Source organism: Bufo bufo, chromosome 3 (assembly GCF_905171765.1).
Source record: "Bufo bufo chromosome 3, aBufBuf1.1, whole genome shotgun sequence".
Taxonomy (NCBI): Eukaryota; Metazoa; Chordata; class Amphibia; order Anura; family Bufonidae; genus Bufo; species Bufo bufo.
In genome coordinates, this window is record NC_053391.1 from 300,382,587 (window position 1) to 300,407,759 (window position 25,173).

Here is a 25,173-nt window from a genome sequence, read left to right on the forward strand (position 1 = left end):
AATCCCAGGGGATCATATAGGCTGTTCACCCGAGAACTCCCCGTTTAGTAAATGGTTTATCTGCACAGCTAACTTCAAACCCAAGGGAGTCATTTGATAAGTCCCACCTCAAACCCAGACTTCTCTGTACTGGTGGATTGTCTATCCCTTGATTCAAGTCTCTGAATTCTGTGGCATGATCACTGGGCTGGAAGGCTTTCATTAAAGCAGCACAGTTGGAGGAGATTTTATGTAACCTCAGACAAGATTTTGAAAGCATACCTTGTGTCCTTTTGAGCAGATCTATGGTTTCCTCCGCTGTCGGCAAGGATTTGAGTGCGTCGTGCACGTAGAAGTCTTTCAACTAAGTTTCGGGCGTCTTTCACAAACTCTGACTCTCCATCAGAGGCAGCCCTAAGTAGGCCATATGTAGCAACATCAGGTAAAGGACTGTTACTGAAAACGTGTACCTTAATGTGGTATTCAACCATTTCCTTGCTGGGGTAATTGTCTCTGTGCCAAAGAAACTTAAGAATTTCTGTGGTCTTGCCGTACGTTTAAAGCAGTGGAACATTTGTTCAATGTCTGCAGTAATGGCAACTGGTGCCTTTCTGAATCTTATAAGTACTCCTACCAGATTATTGGTCAGGTTTGGACCAGTAAGAAGGACGTTGTTCAGAAATACGCCATTATGTTTGGCACTTGAGTCGAATACCACTCTTATCTGGTTTGGTTTCCGTGGGTGATATTACTCCAAAGGAGGGAAGGTACCAGCATTCTTCTTGCTCTTGCAAAGGTGAAGCTTGGCTCTACATGGTCATTGTGAAATCTTTTCCATTAAGGCCACAAAAAGATTTTTAATTTTGTTAGTTTTTTAACGTACGATGTAAGGAGATGAATCTGGATAGTGCCTGTTCCCGGTTGTCAGTAAGTCTGGCTCTTAGGGCATGGAAAGGTAAAGGTGCAACCCAGTGGTTAGATGCATCTTTGAAGAATCCATTGTCCATTATTTTAATAAACTCTTTGTCATCTATGGAAAAGGCTAATCTGTTGTCCTCTAGTGTTGTACAAAACGGTGATCTTCCTAGGTTGTCATAAAGTGTAGGAATGATGTCTGATGCCTTAAGGAGGTTAGGAAGCTTTTCCTTTACCTCGTAATGTCGGCTATTTATTTCATATAAGATATGAAATCATAAAAATTATGATTTCATATTTTTATGAAATATGAAAAATTAAAAATTAAAAATTTAATTGGCGGACATATAAACGCCAGTTCTTTTATTGATGAGATCTAAAGTTAATTTGTGCAGATAATGAAACAGGGTGCAATTAATTATATAAAATATAATTTATTACAAATAAATACATGCATTAAAAATGGCATACAAATGAATACAAGGATAATATCAAAATTGACCACAAGATGATGCTCCGCCGTTTACGCTGGGCTCACTTAATTTAGTACACCAAGTACAATATAATGTTATTCAAATTATTATCAAACTATTACCGATTATTAAAATATTATAATGTAACAATAACAACAAAACAATAGAAATGAATCTGTGGAAAATCCCTTATGCTCAATCAAAGAATATGGCAGTAAGAGACATCTTATAAATACGCCCGTTGGCCTAACTACGGATAATAAAATCCGATCAGAGATTCCACTCTGATAGCAATATTACAAGAATTCTAATGATGTGCACGTTCATTAAAATTTCCCATAAAATTATTGTTTTAACACTACTGACCCACTAATAATGGGGTCTCAACTATGTGCCAATTGGAGCGATTTATAATTACTGCAAATGAAATAGATTATACATTACCCCTGGCTTTGGGATAAAGAACTTTTAGAATGGACCCAGATTTCCAAGGTTCAGATATGTCCCGTCCTATGGTATGTTCCTGACGTGTGAAGTGATGCTGATGAATAAATCTTTGTAAAGAGTTCCGTTGTGAAGAAGTCCTTGTGAAGTTTTTCCTTTTGTGAAGTTTGTGAAGTGTTTGAAGAAGTTTTTGCTCTCCCAAAAACTGAATCAGATATCCCCATCCTTATCTATGCCCATCCCCTCTTGGAATAGGGATTACCAATTAGATAAGGTGGGTGTGACGTATGTTAAACATGGGGATGATGTCACTTAACTGACATTCCTCAGAAACTTCTGCCCATCTACCACTTGATGGCACTGTTGTATCATATAACAATTTTGAATATTTTAAGAATTAACATATATACAGATTGTTTTATTACTACTTAAACTTTGCCCTTTCACAGCTTAAATCAATTAGGAGGGGCTCTTTCTGACACTTTGCTCAGACTGACTGGCGGTATCAGAAGTTTCCCTAATCCCTGAATTTATGGGGCAGAGTAATGATGGTTTTTCTGGTTTGTGTACCTTAACTGTCTTCAGCTATTGAGTAATGATGTTTGAAATAACATCAGCTCCTCTAAAATAAACCCTATTTAAGAAATTTCCACTTAAACACATTTTATATCCCCTAGAATATACCCTCTCAGTGAGATATAGACATATAAAGATACATTAATAATATTTGGTTATAATACATCAATATTGCATAGTATATATGAATCATTAATAAGTTCAAACGCTAAATAAATGCACACAGGAATATATCTATATATGAATAGATATCTGTTCCACACCAGATGTGTTTTATGGACGTCTCTTATCAGATCATGGTTTAGCCAAGAAACACCCATTGTTCCTCAGACAGACAAGTTTAGAGAGACCTGTGTAGATAAATCCATGTCTCTAAACAATAATAAAAGTATAGTCTTCTCTATATATTCACTTTTAACACATTGAACTTGCTATGAACCCATCTTGGTTTTTTTCAGGTTCATGCTGATCACATGTTGTTAAAGGCAATGATCATCCATATTGAATATGGTATCATCAGATACATTGTACACTTATGAAAATGCACAACAGTAAGGATGAACACATGGCTTAAAGTGATTTGTACGACCATTTTTGAACACACAAGTTTTGAAGGATTTCACTCGATGTTTTTTGGCTCTTATTTATACATGCATCGCCCACAATCACCCAGCCTAAGTCGAGTCTCTGTGCATATAGGGCGTTGTTAGGACCATTGCATTGTTGCTGCACCTTGTGGACTCTCAATGTCTCTCCCGAGCAGCAAGAGTAGGATGTCGGCATTCATGTCCATAGGAGGAATCTCATTAGCTAGATGTTTAAAGTGGGAATGATGGTATGCAGCTTCTGGAGTAGGAATTTCATCTTTCATCAGGTATCATTCAATTAACGTTGGCAAGGGTATATGACCGTTCCTTTTTAATGGAGGAGAAAGGGTATCCAGTGGCTCTTCTGCCATAAGTCTCTACACGACCAGAACAAGTGTTTAGGGTGTATGGTGGTGTTTCTCCCGTTATGCCAAAGATCTCAAAGAATTTAGGTTTTGCCAGAGACCTATTGCTTTGTTCATCTATAATGGTGTAAATTCTGGTAGCATTTTCAGATTGCCCTTCTGGGTAGACGTTGACCAAACACACTTTTGCACAGCACTTGGAACCAGTCTCCTTGCCACATATTTCCATACAGGAAGAGGAGACAGTCGTAGCTAGTTCTTGAGCCGGTGGCTCCCCGCCATGAAGTGCGATGGCGTTGGTTGCGGCTTGAGATGGTGCATTGTCTGGAGGGAGAGTAGGATGCATTGCTGTAACATGCTTATCACTGCTGCATTCTGCACACCTGATGATGGCTTTACAGGCTTTTGCCATATGATTTGACGAGGGCACAACACCCAGTAACACACTCCAAGCTCTTTGAGTATCTCTCTGCGTTCTTGCAAGGTCTTTGCCCTGAGCCCACGACTTTCTTTTAAAGGGTGAGGTATTTTGTGGATAGGGCACATGTGATGGGTCCCTTTCTTTAAGGACGGGGTGTCCTTCCTAGTAGTGGAGGTTGTAATAAGTGGGACGTTGTAATAAGTGGGACGTTGTTTTCCTAACTGATACTGTTCCCCTTAAGTCTCTACGTTTACTTGTTTTGTTGTCATACCTTGAGCATGAGGATGAAGCAGGTAGAGTGGATTCTGTGAAGTCAAAGCTGGGATCATTCTTCTTCCGAGCTTGGTCACTGATGAATCTGGAAAAATAAGAGAGAGAAAAGAGACAGTGTTTTCTGGATAGATCATCAGCATCTGATCGGCGGGGGTCTGACACCCGGTACCCCCACCGATCAGCGGTTTACCGCTGGCCCGGTGACGTTACGATCAAGTGGCGTGAGCGGGGCTAAGCTCCATTTAAGGGAACGGAGCTTAGCCGCCCCCAGGCCAGTGATACTAGTCGTGACGTCACTGGGCCTGCGGTAAACAGTGAGAAGGCCGTGGCGCTGCTGGAGCGCCGCTGCCTTCTCAAACAGCTGAACGGCGGGGGTCCCGGGTGTTGGAACCCGTTGATCAGATGGTGATGATCTATCCAGAGGATAGATCATCAGTTTAAACAAAGTGCAGAACCCCTTTAAGATTACTTACCGATAACCATTTTACCATGAGCCCAGGACCACACCCACATCATTCCCATCCTGGCTATGTAAAATGAGTATATATAATATATATGTATATATTAATAAATAAAAATGTAAATATATATATATAATGTAAGGCCTCTTTCACACTTGCGTTGTTTGGATCCGTCGTGTACTCCATTTGCCGGAAGTGCCCGCCTTATCCGTAACACCGCAAGTGAACTGAAAGCATTTGAAGACAGATCAGTCTTCAAAATGCGTTCAGTGTTACTATGGCACCCAGGACGCTATTAAAGTCCTGGTTGCCATAGTAGTAGTGGGGAGCGGGGGAGCAGTATACTTACCGTCCGTGCGGCTCCCGGGGCGCTCCAGAATGAAGTCAGGGCGCCGCATGCGCATGGATGACGTGATCCATGCGATCAAGTCATCCATGCGCGTGGGGCGCCCTGACGTCACTATGAAGCGCCCCGGGAGCCGCACGGACGGTAAGTATACTGCTCCCCCGCTCCCCACTACACTTTACCATGGCAAACAGGACTTTAGCGTCTTGGCAGCCATGGTAACCATTCAGAAAAAGCTAAACGTCGGATCCGATAATGCGCCGAAACGACGTTTAGCTTAAGGCCGGATCCGGATTAATGCCTTTCAATGGGCATTAATTCCGGATCCGGCCTTGCGGCAAGTGTTCAGGATTTTTGCAAGTGTTCGCGATGCGCGAGCTAGCGCATGTGTAGTTCGTTCCCTGTGCTGATGCCAGCACAGGGAATGAACATGATGCCGACACTGCGCATGCGCTAGCTCGCGCATCGCGAGATTTCGGCGCTCCAGCTCTGTGACGTCAGCCGGCAAGGAGGAGATTCGGAGGACGCAGGGCGGTGCCGGGCTCCTTTCCGCTTGACTCATCTCCGGCTACAGGACTCATATCAGGTAATTTGCATATCACTCAAAACGGTTTTTTAACATAATAAAAGCGCAGAGAGCTATGGGACCTGGGTACTGCAGATGTGCTAGTGGCCATCTAGCAGCCCATGTCCCCAGCTCTATGCGCAAAATCATGGTGACAGGTTCCCTTTAAAGGTAATCTTTTACCAGGATAATTGCTATTGAAGTAAAGCCATAGCCTAATAGCACTTAGAACTTTATTTCCAGATGTGCCTTTGTTTCAGCAATAGATGTTTTCTATCTTCTGAATATCCAGTTTATTTGGTTTTCAAATGACCTATTAAGGTGCCCAGAGGGACGTCCTTCTTGCAAGATATAGCCCAGGCACACCTCCTGTCACAATGTGTCCACCCACCCCTCCTACATCACATTTAAGCCATAACTCTGCCCCCCTTTTCCCTGCTCCCAGCATGAGGGTGGGCTTGGGCACTAGCAGGAGGCGTGCCTTGGCTCCTTCCTGCAAGAGTGACGCCCCTCTGAGCACCTTACTGGTTGACTTCAAATTAACTGGATTTTCAGAAGATAGAAAACATCTGTTGCTGAAACAAAGGCACATCTAGAAATAAGGTACTAAGTGCTATTAGGCTATGGCTTTACTTCAATAGCGATTATCCTGGTGACATATTTCCTTTAAAGGGGCAGGGTGCGGTGGATGACACTGTTAAGGGAGTGGAGTGTGGTGGTGGTCACAGTTCAGGGGGCAGGTAGGGTGGCCATTTAGGCCACTGTAAAGGGGGAATCTTAATCACCAATATTTATGCAAATATCGATAATTAACATTCATAAATGGGAGGAGCCATCTAGTGATAACTCCGCCCATTTATGCCTTTATATAATAACAATACCTTCGCTATGCTTCACACTGATCGCTATGCTAGCTGCATGCGCCTTACTAAACTAACTATCGCCAATAACCACACGCCACACAGATAGTTATAAACCAAACACAGTATTTATTACTAACAATACACTACGCACTAAATATAGCAATACAGCACTAAATATACAATCCTAAACTACACTACACAGCACAATCCCAAATTCCACCCCACACACTATCTATATAATACAATAATACATTTGCATACAAACAAATATCAGCAACCCACCCGCCTGACTAATCACTGTCCCTAAGGGGTACAAGGAGTTAAACACAATGGTGGCTCTGCAGGGGTTATTACCTGCAGGCCAAGGGACACAGGGTTATGAGTTATCAGGACAGTGGTAGCAGGGATCAGGCATTGAAGAGGTTAATGGTCAGGACTCTGCAGGGACAAGGCAATGCAGAGGTTAATGTTCTGCAGGGATTTATTCACCCACTATATGTCACAGTCTAATATTTGCTTATAATTATATATCTATATCAATGGAATAGATATATATATTTATAGCAGCACACAACAATATAAGTAACAATACTAACTACACTAACACATTCCCATATTCCACCCATAAACTAACTAGACAATTCACACATACAAGTATATAACAATCCCACCCGTCTGTCCTGTACACTGTCCCTACGGGGTATGACAAAGGGTTATAAGGATTTGTTTGCAGAGCAGAAGCATGCTCTACAAAGGAACCAAGGCAGGGAAACAGGGGTTATTCAGGGTACAGGGGTCTATGGGGGGTGAACCAGGGGAGAGCAGGCACACGGGGAGACCAGGGGTGTACAGCAGGGATCAGGGACACAGCAGGGCGTGGGGGTAATCAGGGGTACTAATAGGGCCCCAGGATCAGGGGTACAACAGGGGATACAATAAGGCAAGGGTTTGGGGGATCAGGGTGTAACACGGCAAGGGTAAATCAGGGCACATCAAGGACACAAATATAGGGGTTACAGGACCAGGGGTGATACTTAGGCCTTATCCAGGAGGTCATCATGGAGCTCCTCTCTCCTATGCGTCTCTGAATCTAGTCTGGTTGCAAGAGACCGCACCTCTGGCCGGTTCGGGGTTTTATATCCCAAAAGCAACCCCCTCCTCCTTCCTCAGGCATGTGACATCATAGTGTGCCTTAGTCCCCCCCCTCCTAGTCCCAAGAATGCTGGGAGTAATGGGCATGGCCATGGGGCAGAGGTGTGGAAAAACAGGTTCTCTGATTAGAAGGTCCCCTCACAAATGGTGCCAAAGCGTCTGATTGCTTTGGGCCTGAACAAAAGGGGACTAGATGCTAATCAGCTGTTATCCTACAGGCTAAACAACTCTGTTGATAACAGTTGGAATTGCATATATGCATATATATATCCACAGATGCTTGGGTGCTCATCTATAAACACATACAAAACCGGGGGTATGAATGGGCAGAAATAAGCACACATACATACTGTCATGCTGACATAAGTGTATATACATAGACACGTGTGCAAATACATACACACATATCTATATATACACACACCCTCGCATATATCTGGGGCATACAGGGGACATATATAAGGGGGCATATATATATACTAATATAAGGGGGATTATAAGGGGGCACAGCTTCCAGGGACCACATATTTCCCACAGGGGCCACCATGAGCCCCTGGGGATCACCATGGGCATCACCCCATGATGCGGTGGTTAATGTATGCATATATATACCATACATGCCCGCACGTGTTTGCAGGCATGCATGGATATATATGCACACGTCTAAACCGTTCCTCAACAGCCACCCTCAAAAGATGGAGTTAAAAACTCTGCCCCCAGGTCACGCTAAGCCACACCGACCTGTCTAGGCCAAGCCCCACTACCACTCTGTAGCTGATGGGGATTTAAAAACTGAAGGTAAAAATCAACTTCTGTCAGCTGCAGGGGTGGGAGGGAGGGTGACTTTCTCCCTGCAGCTCATGCTCAGACAGCACAGTGCTGCTGTCTGAGAGTGAGCTGTTCAAAAGGACATCCCTGTGTCCGTCCAGGCTCTGCGCCGGACGGAGGACTGAGTCTGAAAGCTGGACTTTTCTGCCTAACACCAGACCTATGGCCACCCTAAGTGCAGGCTGCTGTGGAGGTCACAATTAAGGGGACAGTCCGCTATGGAGGTCAGTGTTAAGGGGCAGAGGCCACTGTTAAGGGGTTGGGGTACTGTGGAGGTCACTGTTAAAGGGGCGGGTGCTGTGGAGGTCTTTGTTAAAGGGGTTGTCCGGGTTCAGAGCTGAACCCGGACATACCTCTATTTTCACCGCTGCAGCCCCCCTGACTTGAGCTAAATCGTGCAGGGCAAAGGCAATTTTTGGAGATCCGGTGACGTACCGGGGCTCTCCATGGGGCTGCCAGGAACCTGATGGGGCAGTGCTAAATCCTGCACTGATGGGAGGGATTTAGCTCTGCCCTAGCCAGTAAAACGGCTAGGGCAGCACTAAAGCCCGCCCATCGGAGCCGGTGACGTCACCGAACACAACAACAAAGTTTCCGCTCGGCAGTGTGTTATGGAAAACAAGAGACTTTGCCCTGCGTGATTTAGCGCAGGGGAAGGGAGCGCATCGGAGCATGAGATGCTCCGATGCTAGCCTCAGGGGGGCTGCCTGGGTGAAAATAAGGGTATGTCCGGGACAATCCCTTTAAGGGGGCAGGGAACGGTGGAGGTCACGGTTAAGGGGTCCGTCCACTATGGAGGTAAGTGTTAGAGTGGGGTTCTGTAGAGGTCACTGTTAAGGGCGCAGGGTGTTGTGGAGGTCACATTTTAAGGGAAGGGAGCTCTGTGGCGGTCACTGTAAAGGGGGCAAGTTATTGTGTAAATCACTGTTAAGGAGACAGGGTACTGTGGAGGTCACTGTTAAAGGGGAGGGCACTGTGGAGGTCATCGTGGCTGCCTTCCTGTGAGCTTGTGAGATCCAGCCCTCTCTGTGTAATACACTTACAGCCAATGCTTTACAATACATATGTATTGTAATGCATTGTACAGGGGATCAGACCCCAAAAGTTGAAGTCCCAGAGTGGGACAAAAAAGTCATCCTTTCCCAAAATGAAACTCATTAATTAGACCAATTGGGTATCGCTGCGTCCGTATCGATCGGCTCTATAGAAATATTACATGATCCACCCTGTCAGGTGAATGCCGTAGAAAATAAAATATCATTTTATGGTCACATTGCCTCACAAAAAGTGTAATACCAAGCAATCAAAAAGGTGTATGTATCCCAAAATGGTACCAAACAGTCATCTCATCCCGCAAAAAATGAGCCCCTACCTGAGACAATCACCCCAAAAATAAATATGGCAACAGAAAAACAAGATTTTATGCTGTTCAAAAGGGCTTTCACTGTATAAAACTTACTCAATGTGTCCGTAACAACCTGCTCTATAAAAATATCATGAGTTGCCCCCATGCCAAAACGGCCATTTTTTGTCACCTTGCCTCACAAAAAGTGTAACACCAACTGATCAAAAAGTCTAATGTACCCCAAAATGGTACCAATCAAACCGACATCTCAACCCGTAAAAAAATAACTCCCACATAGGGCAGTCAGTCAAAAAATAAAAACCAATGGCACCCCTAAACCATAACATCAAAATCTGCTTCAAAAGCCATATGGTGCTCCTTCCGTTCTGAATCCTACCATGTGCAGTTTGCCACTACGTATGGGGTGTTTCTGTATTCGGGAGAAAATGGCTAACAAATTATGGGATGCATTTTTCGCCTTGTGAAAATAAAAAATTTTGGAGCAACTTTTTATTGAAAGAAATGAAACTTCATTTTCACAGCCAAGTGTTTCCAAATTCCGTAAAACGCTTATGGGGTCAAAGTGCTCAGTACACCCCTTTAATATATTCTTTTAAGGGGTGTAGTTTTCAAAATGGGTAACTTTTTGAGGGTTTCCACTATAGGGGTATGTCGGGGTCTCTTCAAATACAAAATGGTGCCTAAAATCCATTCTAGCAAAATCTGCCTCCAAAATCTATATGGCGCTCCTTCCCTTCTGACTACTGCTACGTGCACATAGAGCAGTTTACAGGAATACTCCATACGTGGTGGTAAACTGCAGAATCGATTATGTATATTGAGGTTTATTTTGCTGTTAACCCTTGATTTATTGCAAACAAACATTGATTAACCTAAATCTACCAAAAAAAGGAAAATTTTGAAATTTCTCCCCTATTTTCCTTTAATTCTTGTGAAACACCTCATGGGTTAACAAAGTTTGTATTATCAGTTTTGAATAATTTGAGGGGTGTAGTTTCTAAAATTGGGTCATTTATGGGTGGTTTCCATTACGAAAGCCGCTCAAAATCACTTTAACCACCTCCGGACCGCCTAACGCAGATTCGCGTTCCGGAGGTGGCAGCCCTGCGCTCAGCGACGCATATACGCGTCATCTCGCGTGAGCCGGGATTTCCTGTGAACGCGCGCACACAGGCGCGCACGCTCACAGGAACGGAAGGTAAGAGTTGATCTCCAGTCTGCCAGCGGCGATCGTTCGCTGGCAGGCTGGAGATGTGTTTTTTTTTAACCCCTAACAGGTATATTAGACGCTGTTTTGATAACAGCGTCTAATATACCTGCTACCTGGTCCTCTGGTGGTCCCCTTTGTTTGGATCGACCACCAGAGGACACAGGTAGCTCAGTAAAGTCCCACCAAGCACCACTACACTACACTACACCCCCCCCCCCGTCACTTATTAACCCCTTATTAGCCCCTGATCACCCCATATAGACTCCCTGATCACCCCCCTGTCATTGATTACACCCCTGTCATTGATCAACCCCCTGTAAAGCTCCATTCAGATGTCCGCATGATTTTTACGGATCCACTGATAGATGGATCGGATCCGCAAAACGCATACGGACGTCTGAATGGAGCCTTACAGGGGCGTGATCAATGACTGTGGTGATCACCCCATATAGACTCTCTGATCACCCCCCCCCCCTGTCATTGATCACCCCCCCCCTGTCATTGATCACCCCCCCCCTGTCATTGATCACCCCCCCCTGTCATTGATCACCCCCCCCTGTCATTGATCACCCCCCCCCTGTCATTGATCACCCCCCCCCTGTCATTGATCACCCCCCCCCTGTCATTGATCACCCCCCCCCTGTCATTGATCACCCCCCCCCCTGTCATTGATCACCCCCCCCCTGTCATTGATCACCCCCCCCCTGTCATTGATCACCCCCCCCTGTCATTGATCACCCCCCCCTGTCATTGATCACCCCCCCCTGTCATTGATCACCCCCCCCTGTCATTGATCACCCCCCCCTGTCATTGATCACCCCCCCCTGTCATTGATCACCCCCCCCCCTGTCATTGATCACCCCCCCCCCCTGTCATTGATCACCCCCCCCTGTCATTGATCACCCCCCCCCCCCTGTCATTGATCACCCTCTGTAAGGCTCCATTCAGACATTTTTTTGGCCCAAGTTAGCGGAATTATTATTTTTTTTTTTCTTACAAAGTCTCATTCCACTAACTTGTGTCAAAAAATAAAATCTCACATGAACTCACCATACCCCTCACGGAATCCAAATGCGTAAAATTTTTTAGACATTTATATTCCAGACTTCTTCTCACGCTTTAGGGCCCCTAGAATGCCAGGGCAGTATAAATACCCCACATGTGACCCCATTTCGGAAAGAAGACACCCCCAGGTATTCCGTGAGGGGCATATTGAGTCCATGAAAGATTGAAATTTTTGTCCCAAGTTAGCGGAACGGGAGACTTTGTGAGAAAAAAATTAAAAATATCAATTTCCGCTAACTTGTGCCAAAAAAAAAAAATTTCTATGAACTCGCCATGCCCCTCATTGAATACCTTGGGGTGTCTTCTTTCCAAAATGGGGTCACATGTGGGGTATTTATACTGCCCTGGCATTCTAGGGGCCCCAAAGCGTGAGAAGTCTGGTATCCAAATGTCTAAAAATGTCCTCCTAAAAGGAATTTGGGCCCCTTTGCGCATCTAGGCTGCAAAAAAGTGTCACACATCTGGTATCGCCGTACTCGGGAGAAGTTGGGGAATGTGTTTTGGGGTGTCATTTTACATATACACATGCTGGGTGAGAGAAATATCTTGGTCAAATGCCAACTTTGTATAAAAAAATGGGAAAAGTTGTCTTTTGCCAAGATATTTCTCTCACCCAGCATGGGTATATGTAAAATGACACCCCAAAACACATTCCCCAACTTCTCCTGAATACGGCGATACCACATGTGTGACACTTTTTTGCAGCCTAGGTGGGCAAAGGGGCCCATATTCCAAAGAGCACCTTTAGGATTTTTACAGGTCATTTACCTACTTACCACACATTAGGGCCCCTGGAAAATGCCAGGGCAGTATAACTACCCCACAAGTGACCCCATTTTGGAAAGAAGACACCCCAAGGTATTCCGTGAGGGGCATGGCAAGTTCCTAGAATTTTTTATTTTTTGTCACAAGTTAGTGGAAAATAATGATTTTCTTTTTTTTTTTTTCATACAAAGTCTCATATTCCACTAACTTGTGACAAAAAATAAAAACTTCCATGAACTCACTATGCCCATCAGCGAATACCTTGGTGTCTCTTCTTTCCAAAATGGGGTCACTTGTGGGGTAGTTATACTGCCCTGGCATTCTAGGGGCCCAAATGTGTGGTAAGGAGTTTGAAATCAAATTCTGTAAAAAATGACCTGTGAAATCCGAAAGGTGCTCTTTGGAATATGGGCCCCTTTGCCCACCTAGGCTGCAAAAAAGTGTCACACATCTGGTATCTCTGTATTCAGGAGAAGTTGAGGAATGTGTTTTGGGGTGTCTTTTTACATATACCCATGCTGGGTGAGATAAATATCTTGGTCAAATGCCAACTTTGTATAATAAAATGGGAAAAGTTGTCTTTTGCCAAGATATTTATCTCACCCAGCATGGGTATATGTAAAAAGACACCCCAAAACACATTCCTCAACTTCTCCTGAATACAGAGATACCAGATGTGTGACACTTTTTTGCAGCCTAGGTGGGCAAAGGGGCCCACATTCCAAAGAGCACCTTTCGGATTTCACTGGTCATTTTTTACAGAATTTGATTTCAAACTCCTTACCACACATTTGGGCCCCTAGAATGCCAGGGCAGTATAACTACCCCACAAGTGACCCCATTTTGGAAAGAAGACACCCCAAGGTATTTCGTGATGGGCATAGTGAGTTCATAGAAGTTTTTATTTTTTGTCACAAGTTAGTGGAATATGAGACTTTGTAAGAAAAAAAAAAAAAAAAAAATCATCATTTTCCACTAACTTGTGACAAAAAATAAAAAGTTCTATGAACTCACTATGCCCATCAGCGAATACCTTAGGTTGTGTACTTTCCGAAATGGGGTCATTTGTGGGGTGTTTGTACTGTCTGGGCATTGTAGAACCTCAGGAAACATGACAGGTGCTCAAAAAGTCAGCTGCTTCAAAAAGCGGAAATTCACATTTTTGTACCATAGTTTGTAAACGCTATAACTTTTACCCAAACAATTTTTTTTTTTTGCCTAAACATTTTTTTTTATCAGACATGTAGAACAATAAATTTAGAGCAAAATTTATATATGGATCTCGTTTTTTTTTCAAAATTTTACAACTGAAAGTGAAAAATTTCATTTTTTTGCAAAAAAATCGTTAAATTTCGATTAATAACAAAAAAATTAAAAATGTCAGCAGCAATGAAATACCACCAAATGAAAGCTCTATTAGTGAGAAGAAAAGGAGGTAAAATTCATTTGGGTGGTAAGTTGCATGACCGAGCAATAAGCGGTGAAAGTAGTGTAGGTCAGAAGTGTAAAAAGTGGCCTGGTCTTTCAGGGTGTTTAAGCACTCGGGGCTGAGGTGGTTAACTACATTGGTGCTTAAAAAAATGGTTTTGGAAATTTTGTTTAAAATTTGAAACATTGCTTTTAAAATTCTAAGCCTTCTAACATCTAATAAAGCAGGCATATGGCGAATGTTCAGTGATAGCTATTTTATGAGGTATTATCTGTCTTATAAGTAGACAAAATTCTAATTTTGAAAATTGTGAATTTTTCAAAATGTTAGGTAAATTTTGGATTCTTTTATAAATAATGGTGAAATATGTTCACTCAAATTTACCACGCTCATTAAGAATGTGTCACGAGAACATTATCAGAACGGCTTGGATAAGTAAAAGCGTTCCAAAGTTACCACATAAAGTGACACATCAGATTAGCAAAAATCGGCCTGAGATTTAATGTGTAGGAGTTAAAGACAATTTGTATAATCATTAGGAATGCGGTGTATATGCCTTAATATAAAATACTAAATATTCTCACATGTTTCTCCTCCATTTTGTGAGCCACAGCTGCGTCCCCCCCTATGTTTATATACAAGGCAGGTCAAGGGATGTGCAGGCATTTTTTTCAGGCACTTGGGGTACTTTCACACTAGCGTTTTTCTTTTCCAGCATAGTTCCTCCTAGGGGCTCTATACCGGAAAATAACTGATCAGTTTTATCATAATGCATTCGGAATAGAGAGCAATCTGTTCAGGATGTCTTCAGTTCAGTCTTTTTGACTTTTCAGGACGGAGATAATACCGCAGCATGCTGCGGTTTTATCTCTGGCCCAGAAAACTGAACACTTGCCTAAATGCCGGATCCGACTTTTTTTTCTCCATATGAATGTATTAGTGCCGGATCTGGCATTTAAGTTGCCGCTTTGACGGATCCGGTATTCCGGTCTGCGCATGTGCAGAGCTTTCAAAATGTGAAGAAAAAAAATACCGGATCCGTTTTGCCGGATGACACCGGTAAAACTGATCCGGTGTTGCAATGCATTTTTCTGACTGATCAGGCATTTTTCAGAATGATCAGGATTCTGATGAGGCTACTTTCACACTAGCGGCACGAACATCCGGCAGGTTGTTCCGTCGGGTGAACAGCCTGTCGGATCCGTCCTGCTGCTAGTGACAGTGTGCCCCCGGACTCCCGCTCTGTCTCCGTTGACAATAAATAAATGTCAGACATGTCATAGTTTTATTCCGGCAGCCTCTCGCCGTGCACTGCCGTACCTCCACCGGAACTCCGCCGCCATTATGGTCAATGGGGACGAAGCGGCAGGACGGATCCGACAGGCTGTTCACCTGACGGAACAGCCTGCCGGAGGTCCGTGCCGCTAGTGTCAAGGTAGCCTATGTCTGAAAAATGCATGATCAGTCAGAAAAAATGACATGGGTTTGCATACAGTTTTCCTGATCAGGCAGGTAGTTCAGGCAACGGAACTGGTAAAAATATAGAGTTCGGACCGCGCATATCATCAAGGCCAGTATGCAAAAATTTTTCTTTCTTCCTTCTCCCTTTTGAAAGAGAACCGAGGGCTGCAAATACCCTATATATGGATATCCTGCAACTAATAAAAGTTAAGATAGTGTAAGTCCGTATGGTTAGGTGACCTGCACTGCACAGATTATACTTGCACAGCACTATGTCAACCAAGGCGTGTATATAATCCCTCCGTAACTAGTTGTTCTTATTTTGACGGACATCCACGTTCTCATGCAATACCGCAGGATCTACGCACGGACTTAATTCAGATATACCCCAGGTGAATCTGCTGTTTTTTTTATTTTCCTAGAGGTTTCTGTGAATACAAGTGGCTTCTGCAATAGTGAAGCTCCGTTGGTGTTTGGTTTAAAAAATTTATTTGCACATACTTGCAAACACGCTCTTTAAAATTGGCATTTAAAAATCCCAACGTCTTAAACTTTTGCCCGACCCGGGTTTCACTCCTTGAGCTTCGTCAGGTGCTTGGTTGACATAGTGCTGTGCAAGTATAATCTGTGCAGTGCAGGTCACCTAACCATACGGACTTACACTATCTTAACTTTTATTAGTTGCAGGATATCCATATATAGGGTATTTGCAGCCCTCGGTTCTCTTTCAAAAGGGAGAAGGAAGAAAGAAAAATTTTTGCATACTGGCCTTGATGATATGCGCGGTCCGAACTCTATATTTTTACCTGTTTAAAGCGTGACAACACTTTTCGGACCTGCAGCACAGCATTGTTGCGGACTGGTGATTAATTTATTTTACAGGCAACGGAACTGGCTGCCGGAATCAAACAACTCAAGTGTGAAAGTACACTTGGTGGCATTGCAAGGGTTTTAAGATAACTTTGACAACCCTTTTAACGTTCTGTATAATAATTGTTGAATACACCATATGCATGCAATAATATTCTTACCTTTGCTTACAGAGTTCACTCGTGAGGTGTCTGACACACAAATGCCTTTGGTAGCTCCTGTCATTCTCCCAGAGATGTACAAGATCTTTACTATGAGCGCGGTATGTTAAATATATTTACCAGTTTTGCATTGTTAAAGGGGCATTCCAATCTCACATTGGGGGGCATATCGCTGCTTATATGAAGCAAAGTTTTATTTATCTGCCGTACGGATAAAATGCAGAAATAGTCTCCACCATCACAGTTCAGTTCCCAGATTATCAATAAGGAACAGTTAAAAAATTGTCGCTTCTGCACCTAGTAATCAGTTTATATATATTTCTAGGAGGAATAATAGAGAGTTGGTAGTGTGGTATGAAAAGTGGTACCAGAAATGTTTTATGGTGAATGCAACTATTAAAACTGACACGTCAAGAAAGCTTTACACATACCCAAGACACTGGTGATTTCATCTCTTTCCGTTTCTTCAGGTATATGGAATTCGTACCCGTTCTCGAGCTGTGGAGATTTTTACTACATGTGCGCACATGATCTGTACGATGGAGGAGCTGGAAAAGGTTGGATATCTTACATTATTGTGATATACTTTCGTATGTGAAGTGTCAAATAATATACTTTACAGCAAGGATGGGTCTTAAAGGGGTTCTGCAGTTTGTTTTAACTGATCCATCCTCTGGATAGATCATCAGCATCTGACCGGCACCCGGGACCCCCACCGATGAGCTGTTTCAGAAGGCAGCGGTGCTCCAGCAGCACCGCGGCCTTCTCACTGTTTACCGCTGGCCCAGTGACATCACGACTATTATCAACTGGCCTGGACGGGGCTAAGCTCTTTTCCCTTGAATGGAGCTTAGCCCCTCCCAGGCCAGTGATACTAGTCATGACATCACTGGGCCAGCGGTGAACAGTGAGAAGGCCGCGGCAGTGCTTGAGCGGCGCTGCCTTCTCAAACAGCTGATCGGCAGGGGTCCCAGGTGTTGGACCCCCGTCGGTCAGATGCTGATGATCTATCCAGAGGCTAGATCATCAGTTAAAATAAACTGTAGAACCACTTTAACAAGTCTGTGGAGTCGGTAAACCATGCTGGTGGCTGGAACCATGGGAGCGCACACAGGCACATATCTTGTATCTATGCTGGAGTTGGAGTCAGGTTGGGTAGAAATGTATGGAATGAATAGCTTGTTGCGTGTTTCTGTTCTGTCAATCTAAGGCCCCTATTCATCCAAATACAGTGATGACTAATTATACACGAGCCATATATAGTCAGTGTGGAGAAAGTCAGTATTAAGTGTTTTTTTTCCCTTGGGGTACTATTTTACTGAAAGAGTGGGTAAAGCTTGGAACAAACTTCCCACAGATTTGGTTGGGAAATCTACAGTAAGTGAATTTAAGCAAGTCTGGGATAATCACACATCTATTCTAAGATGATAATATATAAAGACGGACTAGATGGACCAGGTAGTCTTTTTCCACTGTCAGCCTTCTATGTTTCTATAAACCTTTTAATGAGCGAATTTATTCTTAGTTTCTAACATTGCTTGTGTTCAATTCCACAGGGTGTGGCACATGCGCTCATCTTTCCAGTGATACAGCAATTCACAGAGGCATTTGTCCAGGCCCTACAAATGCCTGATGGCCCCACTTCTGATAGTGGCTTAAAGATGGAGGTGTTAAAGGTACAGTTTTGAAACTTTCTTAATTTCTCCTTAAGATCTCCCACAAAAAGTTATTCTCTGACCTGCTAGAAAGGTACATGATGTAATCTGTAGTGAATGTGATCTTCTTACCAGTGACTGTCTTTGTGAGTTATCCTCTCCCTTCTGCTTCTCAGCTGTGTCATGTGACCAGCAATCAGACTCCAAATAACACAGGATCCTGTGTGTGGAGAGGAAGTCAGTTTCTCTATGTATTCCTATGGGAGCCTCAGTCTCATAGGAGTGAATAGAGACGTAACTGACTTACTGTCCTGTGTCAGTTGGAGATCAGAGTTGGTCACATGACAGCTAAAAATTAGAAGGGAGAGGATAGCTCACAATAGCAGTCACTGACGAGAAGATTACGTTCACTACAGATTATATTGTGTACCTGTCTAGCAGGTCAGAGAAGATAAAAAAAATTGCGGGAGTTCTTTTTTTAAGGCAATCAGACTCTGGCAACACATACTGTATGTTTACAGCATAATGACCTCAAATGAGTATGGGGCAGGCTTGTGAGTCCTACACTTATCCACAGTGGACTGTGATCATGGTCCTTTACCCCTAAGATGTGGCAGCCAATAGTGTCCACCACATCTGATTAGTTAGTCAAAGGGAGTGGCTCCTTCTGACCTTGATTGGCGCTTCGGCTGTAAAATTGCAAGGCGCTGATCAGTTGCCTAGGCCTAACAAAGGCTCTCAGGCCTGCCATTGTAAAATGGTTACTCAAAGGAAATTATTTTCTTCATAAAATTAATTTGTTGAAAGTAACAAAGCAACAGAAAACCTATATAAATTTGCTATCTTTGTATCCCTTCTGACCTGCAGATTTAAGGTAACATGTTAGTGTTGGCACGCAGTGAACGCTGTAGAAACAACACCCCCAAAACTATGGCAAAATTGCATTGATTATTTTCACCTTGTGGATTTTTTCCCTTCGCCCACGACAGCACCACAGAAAGAGAGAGAGAGAGAGAGAGAGAGGATCTGCCCCCAGGGACAGGAAACCTACAAAATAAAAGGTGCAGCCTCTCTCCCACCTCAGTGGTTTCCTGTCCCTGGAGTGGGAGACCTGCAGTTTTCTTTCAGGTACCTCTAGTCTGGAAGTCCCAGAAAGGTTCTGGAGGACTAGTTGGTAAATACCTGCTGGGGCTATTGCCCATAGGTTGGGCTGGCAGGACCCTAGGAGCCAGTGGAGCTCCGGAACCTCTGCTTGGTTCTTGCGGCAGGTGCCTGGGTCCCTCCAGGGGAGTAAGGCCACGCGGTGTCTGGAGTAAGAGGAAGTCGCCCCAGGGGGGTGATTCATTCCACCGCTCGCGGATCGGCATCAAGGAGTTGTATTCCAGTGGCCTTTCCCAGCGTGTGGCACAGGAGATGCGGCGTGCAGTGAGAACGTCACTTCCGGTAAGGCCGTGCGTTCCATGTGACTCCCTTCCGGTTTGGGCCGATTCATGCTTTCCACAGGCGAAGGCCTTCCGGGGGAAAGGTGTAAAAGAGGGTGGGCTGGCGTGCTCTCGTGCTACTCCTGCCTGTGGATTCCTGCCTTCTCATTTCCCTGTATGTTATACAGTCTTCCTGGTGGGGTCAGATATAAGGTATGTTCCATCCATACTGGAAACATGTTGATTGCCAATCTTTTTATTAAAAGATTATCTAAAATATGATGGAAGAAGCAAAGAGACCTGATCCGGCAGAAGGGGAAAGCCTTGCGCCGGTACCATTATTTTATTGAGGAAGAGTGAGTAAGTGCCCAACTATGGTACTAAATTGCTATTTTGACTGCTTCTTTATTTTAGGCAAGACCTAAAAAAATTTTTGCCCAAGAGAAAGAATAAGGAATGTGCATTATGTGGGTGTCCCTTATCCTCTTTATATGCTAAATAGCTTTGCCAGCAGTGCATTTAAAGACAGTGGCGGAGGAATCGCCTAGCTTTTTGAAGAATATCTGGTCTCTCATTAAATCGGTGGTTAAAAGTTCATTGAAGTCTTGTAAGTGGCAGAAAAAATCAGTGGTTGACTGCTTGTCAGAAGTAGATTTTGCAGACTAGATGGACCGCAGCTGGAGACATACGAATCTCCCTTATCCTCCTTTTCTGAAGGGGAAAAAACATTGCTTACCGGTAATTGTTTTTCTCGATACCCATGACGGCACCCCATGCGACCAGGGACCTCTCATCCGGGACAGGAAACCTGAGAAGATAAAAGGTTCACACCCCCACCAAGCACCAGTGATAGTAATAAACAGTACTCCGGAGGTGAATACACGTAAGAAAAATAGAGAGAGAGAGATCCAATACGGTACATTATATCTCTTCAATAATTAAGAGAGAAAACTCTCAGAAACCAATATGGAAGTAGCGGGCTACCCCGCATATAACCTAATAAAGGAGCAACTAAAGGCTTTTTTTTTTTTTTTTTTTTTTAAATATACTTCTATTATAGGGAAGGGAAAATTTTGGGGGTGCCGTCATGGGTATCGAGAAAAACAATTACCGGTAAGCAATGTTGTTTTCCCCTCACCCATGACGGCACCCCATGCGAGATAGACTATTAATGAGAAATTAGGGGGGGGGACAACTGCCTGAAGCACCTTCCTACCAAAGGCGGAATCCGCGTGAAGCTGGAGCCTGTAATGTTTTAAAAAGGTATGTTGAGAGCTCCAAGTTGCTGCTCTACAAATTTGGGCCAGGGAGGCATCCGCCTTCTCGGCCCAGAACGTAGCTACCGCTCGAGTGGAGTGGGCTCCAAACCCTGAAGGGGGCGAGAGACCCTGCGCTAAATAGGCTTCGGAAATGGCCCTTTTAACCCATCTAGCAATAACCGCCGTGGACACTTTCCGCCCCTTATTTCTACCCCAAAACTGAATAAGGAGGTTTTCATCCAACCTCCAGGCCGAGGTAGACTCTAAATAAGCAAGTAGACATCTTTTGACGTCCAGGCAATGATACTCCCTTTCTAAACTATTAGAGGGATTAGGGCAAAAAGATGGAAGGACAACATCCTGACTTCTATGGAAGTCCGAAACCACCTTTGGCTGGAAGGACGGGAGAGGCCTAATGATAACTTTGTCATCCAAGACCTGGGTATAAGGAGGAAAAGCCGAGAAAGCCTGAATCTCTGAGATCCTCCTAGCTGAAGTAATGGCCAGTAAAAAGGACATCTTAAAAGAGAGCATATCTATTGGCAAATCTGACAGGGGCTCAAAAGGTTTCTGTGACAGGGCCGTCAAGATCGTGTTTAGGTCCCAAGGAGGGGACAAGGGTCTTATCGAAGGGCGGATCCTGGAGGCTGCCGACAGAAACCTTTTAACCCAAGGATGCAGGGCCAGCTGGGAATCGAAGAAGTAACTCAAGGCTGCCACATGTACTCTTAGGGTGGAAGCCCTAAGCCCCTTATCCAAGCCAGCTTGTAAAAAATCTAGAACCCTAGAGACATCTGGAGGAGAAAAGGGGTCAGGATTGATCCCTAAAAAGGAGGAAAAGACTTCCCAGATCTTATTGTATTTTCTGGCCGTGGTGTCTTTCCTACTTCCCAAAATGGTGGAAACTACAGATTGGGACAGACCCCGACCTAACCAAATCTCCCTCTCAGCCTCCATGCTGCCAGATGCAGAATTCCTGGACTGGGATGCAGGATCGGGCCTTGATATAATAGATCCTCCCGAGGGGGGAGAATCCAAGGGGGGGTTATTGCTAGGTCTAGGAGGCAGGAGTACCAGGACCTTTTCGGCCACACTGGGGCCACTAGGGTAATCGGTGCTTTCTCCCTCTGGACTTTTTTCAGGACCTGCGGGATCAGGGAAAACGGAGGGAAGGCATAACCCTCCTCCTGAGTCCAGTCCTGTGCTAATCCGTCTAAAGCTGTTGGATCGTCCAGACGATTTATGGAGAAGAACCTTTCCACTTTCCTGTTCTTTCTGGAGGCAAATAGGTCGATCGTAGGGAGGCCGAACCTCTGTGTTAACTGGGAGAAGACTTCTGAGTTTAGGCACCAGTCCCCCTGCTTTAGCTGGGTGCGACTCAGAAAATCGGCTACTATGTTTTCTTTCCCTTTTATGTGGACCGCCGACAGAGATAGATGTCTCTGCTCTGCCAGCTGAAAGATCTGGTGACAGAGTATTGCCAGAGAAGGTACTCTTGTTCCGCCTTGATGGTTGATGTATGCCACTGTAGTCAAGTTGTCTGAGTATAGAACTATGTTTCTGAAGGATATGTCTGGAGCTATTGCTTTTAATGCCATCTCTACTGCTTTCAGTTCTTTGAGGTTCGAGGTGGCTTTCCTGGTGTTTAAATCCCACCTCCCTTGCCAACCCTTGTTCTCCGAGTGGGCCCCACGGGCTGGCGTCCGTTGTTATTACAATGGGATCCCGAAAGGCCCATGGTACTCCTGCTGAGAGATTTTCTGTCACAGTCCACCAAAGAAGAGACACTCTCGCCTCTGCAGATAAGTGGAAAAGCGGGTCCAACAACTGTTTGCAGCCGTCCCATTGGCGCAGGATGCATGACTGTAGCTTCCTTGTATGAGCCTGTGCATATAGGACCGCTGGAAAGGTTGCTGTCAGGTGGCCCAGCACTGCCATTGCCCTCCTGAACGAGCAGAGGTAGGATCTGAAAAGATCCAAAACATGCTCTCTGATGGAGAATATCTTGGCGGACGGGAGGAATGACTTTTCTACTCGGGAGTCTAAAAGGATGCCTAAAAATACACAACTCTGGGATGGAGTTAGGCAAGACTTCTTCCAATTTATTTTCCAGCCCAGGCTCTTTAACAGGGCGCAGGAAACCTCGATGTTTTGAATCAAGCCCTCTTTGGTCTGGGAAATAAACAGGAAGTCGTCCAAGTATGGCAGCAACGGAACCCCTGACAATCTTAGGAAGGAGGCTACTTCCGCATTCACCTTTGTGAAGATTCTGGGGGCTTGAGAAACCCCAAAGGGGAGGGCTCTGTATTGCAGGTGTAGACATTCCCCCTGAACCCAGACTGCTGTCCTCAAATATTTTTGGGAGGACACATGTATTGGCACGTGGTAGTACGCGTCCTCTAAGTCCAGAGTCGCCATCCAGCAATTCTTTGATAGTAGATCTATGGCCGACCTTATGGTCTACATGCGGAATTTTTTGTAGCTGAGGAATTTGTTTAATTTCTTCAGGTTCAGGATTACCCGAAAAGATCCATTGGGTTTTTTTACTAAAAAAAGAGGAGAGTAAAAACCCCTGCCCCTCTCTGCCTGCGGAACCGGGACAACCACCCCTTTTTGCAGAAGCAGCAGGACCTCTGACTCTAAGGCCTGTCTCTTGACTAGATCCTTGGGGTAATCTGTTAGCCTGAACGAGTCCCGGGGACGGGTCAGAAGCTCCAGCCGGAACCCCTCTCCAATCCCCCCCAGGATCCAGCCGTTCTTGGTTATGTTTTTCCAGGCTGGGAGAAAGAGAGATAACCTTCCCCCTACCTGGGATTCGGCGTCATTGCTTATCTTTGGGCCTTTGATCTTGGGGTTTAAAGAGGAAACCTCCGGATTTCTTAGGAAATCTATCCTTTTCCCTTTTATCATACTGCCTACCCCTTTGCCTTTTGCCTTGGTATCTACGAAAAAAGGGGGGGCGTTGAGGAGCTGGAAAACCCTTCTTCCTATCCGAGGCCTTTTCAAGTATATCATCAAGGGGAGACCCAAAGAGCCTGTCACCCTCACAGGGGATAGCGCATAACCTAGCCTTAGAACCCTGATCCGCCTTCCAGGACTTCAGCCAGATAGCTCTTCTAGCTGCATTGGATAAGGCGGATGATCTGGCTGAGAACCTAACTATATCTGTGGAGGCATCGGCTAAAAAATCAACAGCCTTAAAAAAGGTGGGAAGAGAGGCCAAAACTTCTTCTCTTGGTTTCTTCTCACTGAGATGCTGTTCCAGCTGTTCCAGCCAGATATGTAGTGACCTAGAGACCCATGACGCTGCAACCGCCGGCCTCAAGCAGGTAGAGGATGATTCCCAGGCCTTCTTCAAATAAAAATCCGCTTTTTTATCCAGAGGATCAGATAGGTTACCCAGGTCATCGAACGGAAGAGCAGACTTCTTGGCAATCTTTGCCACCGGAGCATCAACAATAGGGGCCTTGTCCCAACAGGCTGCTACCTTTTCATCAAAGGGATATTTCCTTTTGACAGAGCTTGGAATAAAAAACTTCCTATCAGGATTCTTCCATTCCTTTTTAATTAATGCCTGCGCATTCTCATGAATGGAAAAAACTCTCTGCTTTCTGGGACCTAACCCCTGAAAGGCAACGTCTGCTGTTGATTTAGGTTGTTTCACCTCTTCTAATTGCATCGTCGCTCTGACCGCTTTAAGGAGGTTTTGGGTATCTTCAGGCGAGAAAAGGGATCCCCCTGTTTCTTCTTCTGCTGACGAAGTATTATCATCGGAGAGTAACTGGCCTGCTTCTCTTTCCTCCGCGTCCGAACGGTCTATATCTGAATCCCTCATATCCGGAGATCTTCCTGGAGACTGCGTGCGATTCGTAGTTAAGGATTTTAGGGATGCTTTCACTTCAGATCTTATTAAAGATCGCATATTCCTGGAAAGGCTCCGTGACTCCTCTGCCACCAACTTATCAATACATGGGGAGCATAACGGCTTAGAATAAGAGGAAGCTAGGGGGACCTTACATCCTGCACACTCCTTATGCTTCGTCTTTGAGGCCGCTTTTTTGGGGGGCTTTGCCACCTACACAAATCAAGCAGATAACACCCCATTAATAAAAAAGGATATATCTCACCACCTTCTTTAGCCCCCACTCCTCAGGACTGGTACCGGACTCGCGGGCCTTGAGGGTTCTAGGGGTTCGGCGCGTCCGTCTGCAGGCTCTGACATCTTGCTGACCGCAAAGAGCTTCTTCAGCACCACACTGTGTG

At 44.7% G+C, this 25,173-nt stretch overlaps 1 protein-coding gene across 1 annotated transcript in view; it reads left to right on the forward strand.

The window, feature by feature from the left end:
• The window catches only part of IPO9 (importin 9), a 154,190-nt gene that overhangs the window by 23,015 nt on the left and 106,002 nt on the right, over positions 1-25,173 (forward strand). The window contains exons 5-7 of the mRNA XM_040424209.1: positions 16,588-16,676; positions 17,046-17,132; positions 18,132-18,251. Coding sequence (XP_040280143.1) covers positions 16,588-16,676; positions 17,046-17,132; positions 18,132-18,251 — 296 coding nt within the window. The remainder of the gene's footprint in view (positions 1-16,587; positions 16,677-17,045; positions 17,133-18,131; positions 18,252-25,173) is intronic.